We start from the raw sequence: 19,025 nt of genomic DNA, 5'->3' as shown, positions 1-19,025 counted from the left end.
ATGTTGTGGAAAGAGGCGTCATTAGGGGTGGAGATGCCCCTTTCCGTTTTCCAAACCCTTTATATTCCTAAGGTTACTGCTGGGGGGTAAGACCCGGGGATGGTATTACCTTACGTCACGGGGTTCCCACACTCCATTCGTGGTCGATCTGTCGGGCTCCATCAAAGAATGGAAGAGCTCATGGTACTGGGCCGCGGGGCGATGGGACATGATGGAGGGGGACCCCCTGGCGCCTCTTACGGTTCCAACGAAGTATTCAATACTTAGTGAGTATAGTAGTAGTTTCTCCATATATTTCTCTTCGGTTCGAATTGTGTTTAACAGTTACATTTCCTTTGTAGGTGCTCTTCCTCGGTGCGAGCTGTCAACCGAGGACTTTAACACCATCTGTGTCATTTATCAGCTGCCTCAAAAGAAGAGGTCCTACCACAGGCTGATCCGAAAGAACATCCATTTCATTTCTCACGATTTAATGGCATTCCAAGGTAACTGGACCGAAGTCTTTACTTTTTATTCCGAACTCCCAAGACTTGTATTAATTCCTTATTTGCTTCTTTGCAGACAACTATAATAAGAAGCTGCCAGTGCGCCCCGACTTCAAGACCATTCAGAGATAATGGCAGAGGCGCGGGCGTTGAAGGCCTCCTCCTCCTTGTACAAAAAGTAAATGGAGGAGTTGGTGGAAGCCAGTAAGAGGCTCCAGCTCCCGACGGAGGAGGAGGTACCGGAGGACCCGGAGGCTGACCTTCGAAGGAAGGGCAAGAAGAGTGCCATCCCTCCAAGACGCCCAACTGTGGCGAGGCCACCCCCAGCTCTGCGGCAGACCACAATTCCCACGGGGATGGCCCTCCCAGAGAGAAGGCCCGTTCCAACTGAGCCCGTCGCTGCCTCGGCCACGACACCCCTCGCTGCAGTGCCAATCGACCAAGCACCGGGGCAGCAGAAGAGAAAAAGGCCCCGTCCCTCTAAGGAGGTTGACTTTCTAGGCACCAATCCTGAAGAGCCCGTAAGGGAAGTGTTGGAGGCTCTTCCTCCCGAAACAGCTGCGGTGGCGGTGGTCCACAATAAATACTGGATAGAGGAGTGGAGGGACCACGCCGCCTCCTGCACGGCTGAGGATTTGGTGGCCGCGAACAGCACCTGTGTGGCTCGGGCCCTGAGCACAAGTATCCAGCTTGAGGGCTTGGTGAAGGATCTGAACTCTAAGAGGGAGGACCTCGCCAAGCGCCTTGAGGAGGCGATGCATTACGGGGATGCCGTGTGGGCGGCTCAGGCCAAAGCCACGCAGGCAGAGGAAGGGAAGAAAGATGCTGAGGCCCAGCTTACTGCCGTGAAAGCAGAAGTGGAACGGCTGAAGAAGGAGTTGTATGAGGTCGAATGCCAAGTGGCTGCTGTGACTCGACGACTTGATCACACCAATGAGCACCACAAGCTCGCCACCGATGCTCTGGAAGCCTCCAACAAAGAAAAGGTAGAGCTGAGGCAGAAGGCAGAGGCCCAGTCAGAAGAGATTACCTCTTTGAAGGAGGAGTTGAAGTCTGCGGGGGAGGTGGCAGTCCAGAACTTCATCGACCACTTCGAAGATCATTCTCTGTATGACGACTTCGCCAACTTCTAGGCCTCATGGAGTGCCCAAAGCTTACTGGGTCGACTGAAGGAGGTGCATCCCACTCTGGACATCCCTTCATTAGAGGCAGAGTTTGGGGGACCAACTGGAGGTCGGCCTAATAGGGTTGTCGAGGGGGCTCCGGAGGCCCAGGAGGCGGCCAATGTAGAAGTCCCTCCAGCAGATTAGGGTTACCTCTTGTAATGGCTTCGGTACTTTTGTACTTAAATTTATTAAATGAAATGAAAATTTTTGTTAAGTATTCGGGCTTCTGCTTCTTTGTATTTTCTATCTGTTTATACTTGTATGAACGACAAACGTCAGACTAATTGCCTCACGACAATAACCAGTTAATAACTGCGGACCGGACCACTCAAGTTAATATAAGTTTAAACACGTAAGCGAGTATGAAACGACTCTTAATGCCAACTTGTTAATAATTTGAGATCAGACCATTTAAGCAAACATGAAGAGCTGCTTAATGTTAATCAGCTAATAATTGATGATCGGATCGCTTAAATGAACCTTCTGAAGTACTGAGGAAACTATTCACTAACTGATGTAGCTTGGAACCGAAGATTCATTACTCAGATAAATCACATCACCCTTTACAAAGGCGATTCCATCACTTAGGGAATTTTACAACTGAGATCAGATCAGGACAATTGATTCACTATAACATATTGAGATCGGATCGGAACAAAGTCTCATTATTGGTAGTACTTCCTCAAATGTTCGATGTTCCACTGATGAGGCAGCGCCTTTCCTGACATATCTTCGATTTCGAAGGTACCAGGTCGAGATTCCCAACAGATGCGGTAAGGGCCTTCCCAGTTTGGGCCGAACACTCTTGACCCGATTGGTTTTGAAAATTGGAAAACTCTTCTGAGGACGAGGTCGACCAAGCGGAGAGTTCTATTTCTGACCTTGGAGTTGTAATAGCGAGTCATCTTTCGATGATATTTTGCCAAGATCACTTGGGAGGTATCTCTCTTTTCCTCAAGGAGGTGTAGTTCGCTTATTCGGGTCTCATCGTTGCTGATCTCATTGAAATGTATCCGTCGATGTGATGGGACCCCAACTTCGACCGGACTCATTGCCTCGGCTCCGTAGGTCATGGAAAATGGGGTTTCACTAGTTGCAGTCCGGCAAGAAGTCCTGATAGCCCAGAGGACGTGGGGGAGTTCGTCAACCCAGGCCCCTTTTGAGGTATCCAGTTTCCTTTTCAGGGTGTGTTTGATAGTCTTGTTCATTGCTTCAACTTGCCCATTCGCCTGGGGGTGATGAGGTGTCAAGAAGTCCTTCTTTATGCCCAATTCGTCGCATAAGTCTCGCATCTTCCTATTGTCGAACTGCCGTCCGTTATCAGACACTAAGGAGTGGGGAATGCCGAATCTACAAATGATATTTTTTCAAAAGAACTTGGTAGTACTAGCCTCGGTAATTCGGGTAAGGGGTTCTGCCTCGACCCACTTAGTGAAGTAGTCAATGGCGACAATAGTTAAAGTTGCACTTCCTCTCCCTTTTGGGAGTGGACCAATGAAGTCAATGCCCCACTTGGCGAATGGCCAAGGGCTGGTTACTACAGAGAGGCTCTGAGCAGGCTGTCTTTGTATGTTCGAGAAGCGCTGGCATTTATCACATTTCTGGACAAATTGGCAAGCTTCATTTTCAGGGTCGGCCAGAAGTAGCCTTGAAGGAGAACCTTGTGTGCCAGAGCCGTTCCTCCGGAGTGGTTTTCACAGATTCCTTCATGGATTTCCTTGAGTATGTATGTGGCCTCTTCGCCGCCTACGCATCGAAGAAGAGGCGAAGTGAAGCCTCTCTTGTAAAGGGTATCTTCTTGCAGGACGAAGTGTGCAGCCCTTCTCCTTAATTTCCTCGCCTCGCCTCTGGAAGCAGGCAATGTTTGCTCCTTCAGGTACCCGATGATGAGCTGCATCCATAATGGGGTGCCTTCTATCCACAGTACCTCTTCACCTTCGGAGGTGGAGGGCTTCGATAAGTGCTTAATAGGGACGATGTTTAGAAGCTCTAAGTCCATGTTGCTGGCTAATTTTGAGAGGGCGTCTGCATGTGCATTCTCTAGACGGGGGACTTGAGTCAGTTCGAACCTTTCAAAATGAGGAATTATGTCCAGAACCAACTTCAAGTACGCAAGCATGTTACCATCTTTGGCTGCGAAATTCCCATTGATTTGATTTACTATGAGCTAAGAGTCACTGCTCGCTAGGAGCTTCTTGACCTACATCTCCTTAGTGAGTCTAAGACCTGCCAGAAGGGCCTCGTATTCGGCTGCGTTGTTCGAGGCTTTGAAACCGAACCTTACTGCACAATTTAGCTTGTGGCCTTCTGGGCTCTCCAATACGATCCCTGCCCCTGCGCCAGCCTCTCCTGAGGACCCATCTACGAATAGTTTCCATGTGGGGGGCTCGGTTGGTTCCATTATCGCCTCCATTTCTGGGACTTTGGTAAATTCAACCATAAAATCAGCAAGGGCCTGGCCCTTGACGGCACGTCGAGGTCGGAACGTTAGATCGAACTCGCTGAGCTCGATTGCCCATTTTAGCAGGTGCCCTGATGCGTCTATTTTCTGCATTACTTGCTTTAAAGGGAAATTGGTGAGAACTTGTATTGAGTGGGCTTGGAAATATGGCCTTAGCTTTCTTGAGGCTGTGATAAGAGTGAGTGCCAATTTTTCCATGTCTAGGTAGCATGTTTCAGCTAGGAGAAGTGCTTTGCTGATGTAGTACACTGGCAATTGGCGCTCATTTTCTTCCCTGATTAGGACTGCACTGACTACCACATTCGAAATCGCTAGATACAGTAGTAGAGATTCATCCGGTTGAGGTTTCGACAAGAGGGGCGCTTCCCCAAGGTGCTTTTTCAGAGCCTCGAAGGCTTCTTCGCACTCCGAAGTCCATTGGAATTTCTTTCCTTGCTTCAGCATATTGAAGAAAGGCAAGCTTTTATCTGTGGCTCTGGAGATGAAGCGACTGAGTGCGGCTATCCGACCATAAGGCCGTTAGTTTTACCGGATTCGCCTCAATTCCTCTCTGATTTACAATATACCCCAAGAACTGGCCCGATGCCACTTCAAAGGTGCACTTGAGGGGATTCAATTTCATATTATACTTTCTAAGTATCTGAAAGGTTTCGTTAATGTGACTCACGTGTTCGGTTGCCTGGAGCTTTTGACCACCATGTCGTCTACGCAAAGCTCCATGGTTTTGCCAATGAGTTCAGCAAATATCATGTTGACTAACCTCTGGTATGTGGCTCCGGTATTTTTCAATCCGAAGGGCATGACTTTGTAGCAATACAGGCCCCTGTCCATAATGAATGATGTAGCTTCCTCGTCAGGTCGGAACATGGGTATCTGGTTATACCCTGAGTATGCATCCATGAAACTCAGTAGTTCATGCCCAGTAGTAGAGTCCACAAGTTGATCTATTCTTGGAAATGGGAAGCTGTCTTTGGGGCACGCCTTATTTAGGTTTGTGAAGTCCACGCATACCCTCCACTTTCCGCTGGGCTTTTTTACTAGAACCGGGTTGGATATTCACCTCGGATAGATGGCCTCTCTTATGAAACACCTGCGGCTAAGTTTGCTTACTTCGTCCTTCAGTGCCTCGTACCGTTCCGGGTTTAGGGCATGCCTCTTCTGTCTATGGAGGGCATAGGAGGGTTGATGTTAAGTTGATAGCAACTAATCCTAGGATCTATTCCCACCATATCTTCATGTTTCCATGCGAAGACATCCAGATTCCCTTTCAGGAAGCATATCATCTCAGCTTTTGCTTCAGGTGATAATGACTTCCCTATACGCAAGACCTGACTAGGGTCTTTCGGGTTGACGGGGAAAGTCTCCAATTCTTCCATTGGGGTCACATTTGGTTCAGAGTCAATTATTCGGGGGTCTAACTCATCAAGAGGGTGTCCTTGTTTAGGGGCCTCTTCCATGTTGACGTCTCCCTCTTGTTCAGAGGTATGCCCTTGTTCAGGGGCGTCGAGCGTTTCCACGTCCCTACCAACTTCAGCGGGTACCTCAGCTAGGATTACATTAATAGTTCAGGGCTCGAACTTTCACAGCAAGTTTAGGTAAGATGCCCTGGAGCTCATCTGATCGCCTCGGACCGTAGCAATCCCATGTTCGGTTGGAAATTTCATGCACAAATAGTGAATGGATGTCACAGCCCAAAGATCTTTCAGAGCGAGTCTGTCCAATACTCCATGATAAGCCGATCTGTGATCTACCAACAAAAATTCCATGAAGTGCTGGGCCACTAGGGGTGCCGAACCCATTTCGATAGGCAGGGTGATCCACCCTCGTAGGATGATGCTGTCCCCAGTGAATCCGAATAGTGGGTCGGTCATGGGGATCAACCCATGTTCAATTTGCATTTTGTCAAAAGCGGAGCCAAACAATATGTTCACGGAACTGCCATTGTCAATGAGCATGCGTTTTAATCCGTTTCTAGCTACTACGGCTCTTACAACCAAAGCATCACAATGAGGGTGGTGAACTCCCTCTGAGTCTTCCTGGGAGAAGGTGATTGGGGCCATCTTTTTTGCTGATTTCAATTTGTTAACAATGTAAGTGATCATTGGGGGATCCTTTGCTTCTCTTGTGTAATTTCTCTGGGCATTTCTGGTGTTGTCACCGACGTGGGGTCCCCCAATGATAGTATCGATTTTCCTGATGACCTGGCTTTCAGAAAATTGGGCTTGATTTCCCTATCTGGATTGGCCTCGGTTCCTTGATTCTCTTCTCCGAGCAGATTGTTCCTGGTGACCTCTCCCTCCCCTCCTCGGGGAGGTGGATCTGCGAGGGTGTTCGTTTCTGCTGGAAGTGTGCGGGTTGTTTCGATCAGGGCGTCGATTGGCATCACGACACTCACTAGTGTCATGTCCATATAGTTGATGGAATGTACAAAACCTTGCTCCTGCCAAGGGTCTGTTTGACCTCTTCTTCTTCTTATTATCAGTTCTTCCAGATGGTCCCACTTCAGTAGGGGCATTATCATACGCCAACACCGGTACTGCATTCAATGTGGAGGAAGCTAGGGCCTGTCCAGATGTGGGAGCTATGGTATGTCCTACTTGGGTCCATTGCTGAGTAACAAGGTGTGCTACGGGTCCTCGACCAACCTGCCTCTGAGGAGGAGGGAGTCCTTGCGCGGCACGGTTGCGATGATCAATCATTTCTTCACTAACAATTTCCATTCTCATCATTTCCACCAGCTCGTCATATGTGGAGGGATTCTTGCTGTGCACGTCCCTCCAGAACAAAGTGTTCATATTGAGCCCACCTTTCAGGGCTGAAAGGGCTTCCCTATCAGTGACCTGTTCGCAATAAGTAATTTCGTCTGTAAACCTGGCGAGATAGCTTTTCAGCGTCTCCCCAGGGGCCTTGCCTCATGTCTTGCAGGCGTTGAACTGGTGCCTCTCCTTCCCTGCGTGAGAGGTACTGGTTCAAAAATGCTTTTTCAAATCTGGCCAACTTCTGATGCTTAGGGAAGGAAGCCTGATGTACCATACCTCGGCGGCTCCGCCTAGTGTTAAATGGAAAGCTCTGCATTTTAGAGCAGGCGAGGCTCTCCTAAAGCTCATTTGTGTTATATACTTGGTGAGGTGCTTCTCCGGATTCCCCTTTCCCTCATACTTGGGGATCTTAGGGGGCATGAAATTCGCTGGCATTGGGAAGCTTCGGATCTCCCTTGAGAAAGGGAGGTTATCATCATTGTAGTCAATTTCATAAGATCGACAGGGCCCATCTGACCCTTCATCATCTTGGATGTCCTAGGGAGGTGGAAGTGCTTCTCCTCGACTTCCCAATCGACTAGGTTCCTACTCTCTCTCCTATTTCTAGGAGGAGGAGGGGGAGCATGTTCTTGTTCGTGATTCGGACGAACTGATCCTCTTGTTGGGCGGACCCTATTGCTAGGATCCTCCACTATCCGGTCGAAGACGCTTATCGACCTTTGGTCCTCGTGTTCTTGAGGAAAATTGTCCCCCAAGCGTGGTTCTGATGGTTGACTCCCTTGCACATAAAATGTTGCTTCGGCGTTCATCTCCCTTTCGAGGGGGCATTCTGTGTGCCGGCTCATGTGGCCTCGGGAGTGAGATAAAGGGGCTTCCCACACCGGATAAGATCCTTGGGGCCTTTGATAGCCTTGATGACCCTGGGCTTGTATAAGGAGTTCTTGCATCGCCATATTCTGAGCTGCTATGTCTCTCATACCCGCAGCTATCTGAGCTATTCCTTCAGTGAGTATGGTTGTTCTTCCACCTCGACGACGCCGGTGATGTGGTCTCTGATGAGTAACATTGTTATAGAGTACCTCTTCTTCAGAGGCCTCTCTCATGGGGTTGTCGTTTTCATGACTGTAGCTCATCCCATCTCTTCTTTCAAGGGTAGTGAGAACTTGGATTGTAACTCGACTTTGTTCTTTTTCAAGAATGCCCCATTTTCAGGGTTAGTCGCTAGTTTTCCGGTAACTTCTCCGATGGAGAACGCAAATTTTCGAATGGAGAGTGTTTCCCACAGACGGCGCCAATCTGTTGACCCCGAAAATTGGTCCTTCCACGTGGCCAACTGAAAGCTACTCCATGTGTTCCTCCCTGCGCAGAATTAGCGAATAGTCAGGTGCACACGGTCGGAACCAACGGGGGTGGTGACGGCCGTATACACTCCGACGGTCAAGTCAGGTTTAAGTGATCGGAACAGTACCCAGGGGCTATGCAAATCAATGATAAAGGGGGAGGAGAAAATATATAAACTTGCTATGGAGTGCTATGTAGTAAGAGTTTCATTACCTTTGCCTCTTGCCAAACCTTGGGTATTTATAGGTGGTATGAACCGTTGGATGTGGGACGCGTGTATACATCTGACGGTATGAAGCGTCCGCTCATAGGCATCAATCAGCCGCATTTGTAGAGTGGGCGGACAGTTTGTTTCTTCTGAGTTGAATTGACATAAAGTTGATAAGTCACATCAACTAGTCTCATAGAGACGTCAAATCAATTTAAACCTTAGGTGCAGGAAGAATCTTGACACAAATCTCAAATTGGCGACGGATCTTCTAACCAGGGTCCACTTGACCTTGACCTCGGAGGCGAGATGCTTCGACAGGTCAGTAATAGGAATCGCCATATCATTTCGGAGACACTTCGGAAGGGTCGTTTTTAGGTTGGAATATGTGGTGCTGTGAGTCCGAGGCGTGTAAGATCGGAGCGTAACAGGGGTCATGGCCTCTGGCCATGTGTGTCTCCGTGTCCACGATTCTTAAAAATTTTATTGAAAAATCAAGGTTAGAAAATTAATTTCTTTATAGTGCTTTCTTACGTGCTAATCTTGCATAGAATTTTTGTTTCTTGTCTCAAAGACTGTTCTTGTTTGTTCTATCAGTTTATAATAAATAGAAATGAGTAATCGATAAGTAAATAATACTTGTAGATCCCATAAAATGTATAGGTAAAAAGTGAACGGATCATTTATAAACACTAGCCAAACACGTACTAAATGTTTCCATGAAAGTTCATTGGAGTACTAGGGTACACTTGGTCATTCTCAAATATTGTAAGATTAATATTTTTGCTTCAATATCACAATATTTGTGAGCTCTTCTAAAAGCAGAATTCATTTAGTAGGTTCTTCATTTTATGTCATTTTTTAAATTCATCAACGAAGGTTGGTAGAATAATTTCAAAATATGGGCTTCCTATAAGAGGTTAGGGCCCCTCTCCTCTTTATACGTTTTTATTGGTTTGTCCTATTGACGGTTAATACTTTTGTGAGGAGCAAAGAGATGAAGGTCTAGCACTAATATTTGCATTCAAAATGTCTTCCGCAGGTATAACTCTTAAACTATTAATTTAGAATTATGATTCTTGTTTCTTAGCATGATAATTATTATTATATTCAACAAACATATTATAAAATTCAAAATTCCATCTTCAAAATAATTTGAAGATACATAATTCGATATTTTACGTTGTAAACTTCTGGGCGACTTCACTCATTGTTTTGATAATTGATTAGTTTAAATGAAAAGAATAACGTTCTTTGAAAATTTAGTATTGATTTTTGAGAAGTCAATTAATTACTTGGAATTTAAGAAATGCGTGCATTTGTATAAATCCACATGCATGTTTGTATCTCCAATAATTGTGTTTTAAGTCTTGAATATGTAACTACATGGTAAGGATTAAGGAAACACCTCGGTATAAAGCACTTCTACGAAAAGAAGTACTATGGAGATTATTCCTAACTCTAGAACTCTCAGTGTTTGAATCATAGGACATATTTTGGGAGTCACTTTCGAGAAGACACCGTAAAAAAAGAATATAGAAGATTAAAGATTAAACAAAAAAGCAAAATAAGATGCAGATCACCTACCTAAGAATGGTGGCAGATTCAGAATTTTGAATGAGTACGGGCGTTCGTTGATCTTTGATTGTCGGCCATAATAAAATATTTAAAATTAAATATAATAATTATTTTGCTAAAACTAAACATATATAATTTTGTTATAAATGTTAACAATATTCACTAAATGACATGGTGACCAAGTTTTGCATAATTCAAAAGAAGAGTGTAGGTTTGAATCATTACAATTGCATTAAAACCACTAAACAGAATATATATTATTTAGTTACATTTAGCTATATTATTGTAAAAATAAGAATGAAAAATATAGTCGTCATGGGCCCCACATAAGATATAAAAAGCCAAATATGATGGCCTGATATAATGAATAACAGTCATATTTTTCTTTTTAATGAGAAAATAATGTGACTCAAACAGAGCCTTAGTATCATAATTCAACAAGTGCTATGATGATCAAGCTTTCAAATATGTTAAAGATGGATCACAGGTTTGAATCCCCTCCCGATTCATCAGTTTCGGTAAAAATTGTAGAACTAGAAAAATTACACAATGAATTGGTTTGAAAGGGATTCAAATGTTGGACCTTCAATTTGTATGTGAAAGCTTTAACCAAATGAGCTACAATAGATGTTTTGAAAGAAAGGAAATTACCATATATATAACCTAAAAATAATGTCCTTGTTTGAGTCCCATTCTTTTGAAAAAAAAAATGTATTTTTCAATAATGTTTTGACATTATTTCAATCACACATTCTTTTATAAAATAATATTACACGTAAATGCAAAAAAATTTCTTATTTTTTAGTTACGTATTCCCCATCAATACATTATTCAAAAAATTTATTCTTTCCCCAAAAATGGGGCTCAAACAAGGGCAATATCAATTGTCAACCAAAAAAAATTGTTTCGGCGGATCTAGCACCCGTGGCTATCGGTGCTCACCGAGTCCTCGATCCACCACTACCTAAGGAAGGATTTTGTAGAAAAGTGAAAGAATGGAAAAAATATAATCACTGGAAAATTAAATAAGCCCAGCAAGAGGCAACACAGAAAACTAATGAAGATACTCACAGATAAAATGACCTATCATTTATAGATTCTAAACGGAAAGCGTAAGCAATTTAAATATGCCAGAAACAGTCACAACTATTGAATATTAAAGGACGCCTGATCAAGATTTGAAATGAATGGTGAGGTCATGCATAGTCTTCACACGCAATAAGCGCACGCGGGCCACTAACCTTGAAACGCACAAACAGGTCGATTGACACACGTAGAAACCAGTTTCAATCATGACCCAACTTCTCAATGCAGTACACGTCAACCCCAAAAAAATAAATAAATAAATAAATTTTACCACCTACAGTTGCGCAGCTTGACAATAAACAATAACTAGATTTTTGTCTAAAGAATTAATTTTCCAATCACATCAGTAGTGCCTACCATTAAATACCATATGTATTTGATTATTGATAGTTATGTGTGATTTTCATTTATACCCCTATTTTTGGTTGGATGTGTTTGTTTTGGTTTTGGAGAGAAGGGCAAAATTGGTAAATACAGTTATACGTCACTTTTGTATCAGATGAAATGGATTTAGAAAATGTTACTTCACGGACCAACGGTCAAATCTCTTCTAAAAAGGCAAAAAAATTGGTTTCAGACAAGGGCTTAACATGAATAATGAAACGAATTTTGGGGACTATTTGTTGAATCAAGAAATCTATCATGTGAGCTCATCGGCGACATTTTTCACAAATTTTACAAACAGAAGCTCTTATTTTCATATTTGTCATTCCTTCTCACTAACGCTCAAACCATAAGAGACCACTCTGGGTGAAGTTCCACAACCCCCTCCCTACTAGGACAAGTTTGGAAGTTAGGACTGATTAGACCGTACTGTACTCGAAAGAGCCTTGGACAAAAAAGCAAAACGAAGAAGACAGCCGAAATCACCTCCAGCTCGAAACTAAATAAAAATTTCCCTCCCTCGTAACGCTAAGTCTAAAAGCACACGAGGACTATTAAGATGTAATGTTCACCAATAAGAAGAGGCAAACCATCCACTTCTATAGGGACAAAAACCATTATTAAAACACACATGGATAAATATGAAAAACATGACTTCAAAACCAGTGATTAACATTTGAATGTATAATAGAATCAATTATCTATCCACCGCTTGTCATTTTCTAGAATGATCCCAAACCTCCAAAGAAATCTATAAATACTCTCGCTTAAGAAAAAGAGGGCATGCAAAGTCAAATATCTTTCTTCCAAATAGCTATCTCCTCTCTTGCTCCTGTTTGATAATTGAAACGAAAGAGTTTAGGAGGAGCAAATATTAGCTAAATGAGAGGAATTTGTTTATTATAATTTTACCGTCAACAAGTATCTAGGCTTGAAACTTTGGCAAACAGCTTAGTAAAAGCATTTGGCCTTTTGCTTGGTATAATTATCCTTGGCTCCTCTCATTATGAACTCTCGGCTTGGTTGATTTTTTGGTGTCACTTGATTTATTTGGTAGCTAGGTAACTAGCTCATTCAATCTTAGGACTTTACTACACCGAGTACTTAGGTCACTGGCTGAAAAGTACTTGCTCCATTCAATTTCATGTCTTTAGTGTGAGTTTCTCTCTTCCCTCGTAATCCCATTTTTCTACCATAAGACAAGAAGATGAGAATGCCGTAGATAGCTGCAAAAAACAGAGAATTGTGAGCAAAGAATCGTAAAGAAAACATAGAGATGCAATGGAAAGTAAAAACTAAAGTGACCTTTTAATGATAAGCAACCAATATTTCCATCTTAAAGGAAGAACTATATTTTAATTAAACGAACAAAGAGACAACTGACATAACAAACATTATGACATTTTAGCGACCAGATTGAGATTCAGATAATTTACTGAAAGGTAATCGGGGCTGACGTATGGTGCAAAAGTTATTACTATGCTCTTGCTAGATTGTTAGGTAACTCTGTAAATAAATGTTGAATCACATGATTTTCCTTACTAACAATTATATTTTTCTAAATCCTTTTATTAACTTTTTGAGCAATTTCAGAAACTTGTACGTTGGCCACGATACAGATATTCCTTTACAATTAGACTGCATTCCATTTTGAAGGTTAATTTCATGAAAATGGATTCAATTTTATTTGCCATAAAAATTGCTCGAATAAAATCCATGTTAATTTGCAGCAATCGACCTTGTCAAGAGCAAAAAAGTGCAAGTGATAATTGCAGCATTGACATTGCAAGAAGCAACTTTTGTTTCAGAACTCGAAGAAGTCAGCAACACACCAATCATTACTATTGGCTCGGCAACCATTTCTCCATTACTTCTATTTCCACAAGTAGCATCCATTTTCCATCTGAATGATGATGTTGCCGTACAAATGCAATGCTCTGCAGCAATTGTTGGCCATTTTAGGTGGCAAAAAGTGACAGTCATATATGAACAAAGCGACAGCTTTTAGTGAGATTCTAGACTCACAACACAACTTTCTGAGGCACTAAAATCCTTCAATTGTGGGGTCGAATATGATATAGCTTCCCCTTCCATATCTTCCCTCCAGAATCCTGAAGCTGTTATTGAAGAAGAGATGAATAAACTTAGAAGCAAAAGCAGTTGGATTTTTGTACTTATGCAGTCTTCTTCGGAGTTTGCTAAAATTCTTTTCGGTAAGGCAGTGAAATTGGGAATGATGGAAAAAGGTTATGCATGGATTCTGTACGATGATATTGTTAGCCTTCTTGATTCTGTTGAACCCTCTGTCATACAGAATATGAAAGGGATCACTGGATTCAAGACAAATTACATGGGTCATGGCAAGTCTTTTCTAAAGTTCAAATGCAGGTTTCGAAGAAAGTTCAGTTTCACATATGCTGAAGAAGAAGAATATCCCAATCCAAGCACCTATGCTTTTTGGGCCTATGATGCTGCTTGGGCAATTGCAAAAGCCATGCAAAATTCAGAAGGAAGAATGAACGCAAGTGAACTGATAAATCATACGGCTTCAAGTGATTTTGAAGCTCTTAGTGGAAGAATCAGCTTGAAAAAAGGGAAAGTTATTGCAAAAAATGACCTTTCAGATCATCAATGTCATTGGAAAAAGTTACAGAGAAATAGCATTATGGTCACCAGATCATGGTTTCTTAAGCTACTTCGAAGATCAGAAGGGGAACGAGACTAGAAAAAAATACCAACACAGCTAAGATATTAAGTTCAATTTACTGGCCAGGAGTTGAGCAACCAGTTCCGAGAGGCTGGAAACTAAGAATTGGTGTTCCTGCTAGGGAGCTTGTCATCAGTTTGTCAGGGTGATGTATGATCTAGAAGGGCATAAAACATCCTTCAGCGGATTTTCCATAGCACTCTTTGAAGGTGCAGTTAAGCTGCTTCCATATCATTTGCCATACATTTTGATCCCATTTGTTGGCACCTATGATGAGATGGTGGTTGCAGTTTATAATAAGGTAAAATGGTCACCAGATCATGGTTTCTTAAGCTACTTCGAAGATCAGAAGGAGAACGAGACTAGAAAAAAATACCAACACAGCTAAGATATTAAGTTCAATTTACTGGCCAGGAGTTGAGCAACCAGTTCCGAGAGGCTGGAAACTAAGAATTGGTGTTCCTGCTAGGGAGCTTGTCATCAGTTTGTCAGGGTGATGTATGATCAAGAAGGGCATAAAACATCCTTCAGCGGATTTTCCATAGCACTCTTTGAAGGTGCAGTTAAGCTGCTTCCATATCATTTGCCATACATTTTGATCCCATTTGTTGGCACCTATGATGAGATGGTGGTTGCAGTTTATAATAAGGTAATTATTGTTAGTCCTCTCTTGACTTGGCATCATAAACCTACACATCACTCATACTTCTATCCTGCGCTTTTGTTGTCATGATGCTAAAACTACAATTTTATAATTAGAGTTTGGATGCAGCAGTTGGAGATACGAACATATTGGATCATTGATACGAACATATTGATTTTCAACTAGTTATGGTTGTAACTGCAAAACAAGATTTGACAAAGCGAAAAATTCATTTTAGTGAAGGCAATTGAATGGAAATTGTGGGTTGTGATGGCAGGGATAAGCCTATCCACGAGAATCATAATCTATTTGAATGAGCATGTGAACCAGAATCCAGAGTTTCCAGGTCCATTTCCTCAGAGAATTGGTTCCATGATTTGGTTTTCTTTTACTCTTCTACCATTTGCAAAAAGTAAGTCTCCACTAGAAAATGACATTTTGAAGTCTTCCTTTCTTCTTTGCATTCTTACAAATTGATAAATTTTTAACACGCAGAAGAATATATCGAGAGTAAGATATCGCAATTAGTGCTAGCATTATGGTTGTTTGTGATTGTAGTTGTAACAGAATCGTATACTGCTGTTCTAAGTTTTATGATGACGGTGCCAATGCTGCAACCATCCATACCGGAGGTGGATTATCTGCAGAAAACTAATGCAACTGTTGGATGCAATGGACAGGGTTTCATTGTGACTTATCTAGTGAATACTTTGAAATTCAGGCAAGAGAACATCAAGAAAATCAACTGTATCAGCCAATATGCTGAAGATTTTGAAAAGGGACACATTGCCGCAGCATTCTTTATCAGTCCACATGCCAAAGTTTTCCTTGCAGAAAATAGCAAACGCTACATTATGGCGAAGCCCGTCTGTTAATGTTATATCATGGCAAAGTTTTCCTTGCAGAAATAGTCCATCTTTTACATTTTTAGCAAGTCGCTTGTTGATTAATGTTATAGTTTTGCTACACAAACAGGCTCAACGATAGGGATTTAAACTGATGCATACTTAGTGCCTGTCTGTTTCCAATTTTTGGTTGACAAGAATGAATTTTGTGAACATTTTTTGGAGGATACGGGTCCCACTAAAAGATAGGAAGTCAAATATTTCATCTGTCTCCTCTTGCAATGGTTTGAAAAACATTAAAATAAGGCCAAAAATTTCCTCGAGATGAGCACTTAGCACATTTTCTTTGACGGTTAAAGGAAAAAAAAAGACAAAAACTGCCAACTTAGGGCTACCATTTCAACCCCTGGAGACACAGCCTATCACTGAGGCTGTTCAAACAACATTATTCTTAATGTTGCCTTTGTTAAGGGAATATAATCCCTCATCGGTAAAATATCGAAACAATGACCAATATATAAAGAATTGGGACACTCCTCTTAATAAGGTAGACCTTATTAAGATGGACCCCACGTCTTAACATGGTATCAGAGGCCATTAACCTCCAACGAGCAATTCGATCGGATTAAGTCTCTAAAAATGAGCACACGAATTTCAAGATTGGTCTGTTCAAAACAAGCCACCATCTTGCGGGGACGTGTTAAGGAAATATAATTCCATATCGGTAAAATACCGAAACAATGATCAATATATAAAGGATTGGGACACTCCTCTTAATAAGGTTGATCTTATTAAGATGGACCCCAAGTCTTAACAGCCTTGTTGGTAATAGTAGTGCATTATGGTTTTCTTATAGGTATTCGAGAAAAATTCTCCTTTGACTGCAGATGTATCGAAAATAGTTCTTAACTTGAAACAAAATGGAGAAATAAATCAACCTGAAGAGCGTATTCTTTCCATGAATGGCTCCGCATCGTCGACCGAAGAAGTTGATGACCAAAGTTTAGGCATTGCTCATTTTTCCGGTACATTAATAGTTTCAAGTGTGATTTCTGCAATTGTGCTATTCATCAAAATTGTTTGCGTAATTGGTAAACGATTGTCCATTCGTAACTTTATTCAATCTTCCGTAACGCTAAGAAGGATCTATGGATGAGCAACATTACTTTTATCTGAAAGCGATCCTAGATTTTGGTCAAGATTCTTTAGAGCGTCCATTTTCTGAAGACAAAATAATAATTAAGGGAGTAAAGAGAAAGTGTGCAATAGAGAAGCTTGCGTTATATTTCTCCTTTGTATAATTACAAAAGGCAATCCTCTTACAGTCTGTCCTTAATTTGTAATGATGTAATTTGATAAAGACTAACCCAACAAATTATTGCTATTATTTTCTTATCGGGGTATGGCCTACTAGCTCTTGATACTCTCAACTCATCACATCATGTGGTTGAAAATGGTCCGAAGGGTGGCAACAAACACGCACAAACCATTTCCCAAAGTATGTGTCCGAATAGTTTAAAGCATTGATAGTTAGCTTTTTGAAGCGTTTAGTCGCACAATTGAAAAATAGCCCACAAATTCAAGGGAGTGATTAGATAATTGTACTACCAAAAGCTTTGGGGAAGTCGGGCTTTAGGTCAACCTATATCTATATTGGTGACAAATTCATGATCTAGATGTGAATGAGTCGAATTTTGATTGTTCTTTAAAAAGTTGTAAAACAGTTCGATTCCTATATATCTGGCAAAGGAAAACTGCGAGGAGTCAACCGTCTCCGTCGCAGGAGCTCTTGGGAGTCAACAACCTATTATCCTATAACTTTTTTTACAGGTCAAATTTATCAACAATTAAAAAATAAAAAAATCTCGTAAAAGTGAAGGAAAAGTTTTGATTTTCTCTGTTACTTACAGCCGCTATGTATGAGGAGTCCAAAACAAAACCTTCGAAGAATCGAACAGAGACAGAGATCCAATAAGCGGACTAATATATCGCTTCATTGTCCAAAAAATTACTCGTATAAATTCTGTTTGAAACTAATTTTTCATTAATCTTCGTATTTCTCAAAAATGATATCCCGAAATTCATTGAGAAAATCAACTAGCTTTCCAAATTAAAAAGGAAATCTCACACTTTTTCTTCAGAATGCCTTCATTTAATCCCGCGTCAAAGGCGTTTACGCGCTTGTTTTCGTGTCGGGATTTATTCCGGCGGCGGATAATAAAGTATAGTGATTTCAATCAGATTAGGTACCTGAGTACAATTGGTGGGTCAAATGCATTTTCTTCAGACAATAAATCAGCGGTCACTGGATACTGGAATTATAATTTACGGGATTCGGGAATTTTTCCTAATAATCATAATGTTATTGTCCAGAAAAGAGGATTTTTGGGGTGTGGTGATGGCGAAGAGGGGAATATGTTAGCTAAGGTACACGAAGAGAGACGTGTTTTGGGGTATACTTAGCACTTCTCATTTTTATTATTCTGTTGTGCCCAATTATGTTTATTTCCTGTATACGTATGGGTGTGTTTCTTTTTCTGAGCGTTTCGTGATAATTTATTTTATATGCATCGAAAAATATGTGAATTCTGAATTGTTACTAAGATTAAATATTTGGATAGCTTAAATGAATGATGAAGTAATTGCATTTTCTTTTAATTTACATCTCTCGCACGATGATATGCATTTCAGTTTGGAAAACCAGTTGTCCATTTGTTTGCACAGCACAGATTATGAACCTTGCTTGATACATTTTGGTATACAAATCGATAGGGGTTAGTGGTGGATATACAACTTTGCATCTCAAAATGTATGTTACAATGTTCTAGAGTTCTAGATTATCCTCTATTGATTTGCCATTTGTGAGTGGTTTTAAAATCCAGTTCTATTTAGAAGGGTGAACCCTAGAGAAGGTAGATTTTTTTAATTTTTTTTTTAAATTTTTCCTCAGAATTACTACTGGGGCAATGGAGCACAATGTATGAAGTTCGAATTTTTCCTGCCCTTTTCTTCATTTTGCCTTGGTAAACTGGTGGACAAAAAAAGTCAACTTCCATACACAAATATATATATACATATCTGTGCCAAATTTTATTGTCTGGCTCGCACAAACTAGAAACAAAATCCCGAGCTCAACCCCCGAATAGAATGGGGGATCTAGGTGAGATGAAGCTATGAAGCACACAATTGCAAAAGATTTTTGACTAAATTGAGTTAATACATCATTTAGAAATAAAAAATCATTTTCTGTGAACCTTCGATGCTGTTTCTTGATCAGTAGGTTATTATTCTAACTATTTCACAAATCTTAGACTTCAAATGCAACTTTTATGTTTTTCTTTTGGTTGCTAGATGAACTGACT

General features: G+C 41.3%; 1 protein-coding gene across 4 annotated transcripts in view; it reads left to right on the top strand.

Annotated features, from left to right (window-relative positions):
- The first annotated feature begins 17,512 nt into the window (after positions 1-17,512).
- The window catches only part of LOC111409087 (coenzyme Q-binding protein COQ10 homolog, mitochondrial-like), a 31,276-nt gene continuing 29,763 nt past the window's right edge, over positions 17,513-19,025 (top strand). For 3 of the 4 annotated variants that reach the window (XR_002705422.1, XM_023039004.1, XM_023039002.1), the window contains exon 1: positions 17,517-18,116. Coding sequence is in view for 3 of the 4 variants with exons in the window: in XM_023039004.1 (XP_022894772.1) it covers positions 17,806-18,116 (311 nt within the window). In the remaining variant the exon portion in view is untranslated. Of the gene's footprint in view, positions 18,117-19,025 lie in introns of all 4 variants that reach the window. The other variant, XM_023039005.1, reaches the window with a different exon arrangement.

This window comes from Olea europaea, chromosome 14, assembly GCF_002742605.1.
Source record: "Olea europaea var. sylvestris chromosome 14, O_europaea_v1, whole genome shotgun sequence".
In the NCBI taxonomy this organism is placed as follows: Eukaryota; Viridiplantae; Streptophyta; class Magnoliopsida; order Lamiales; family Oleaceae; genus Olea; species Olea europaea.
This window is presented reverse-complemented; position numbering and strand designations above follow the sequence as displayed.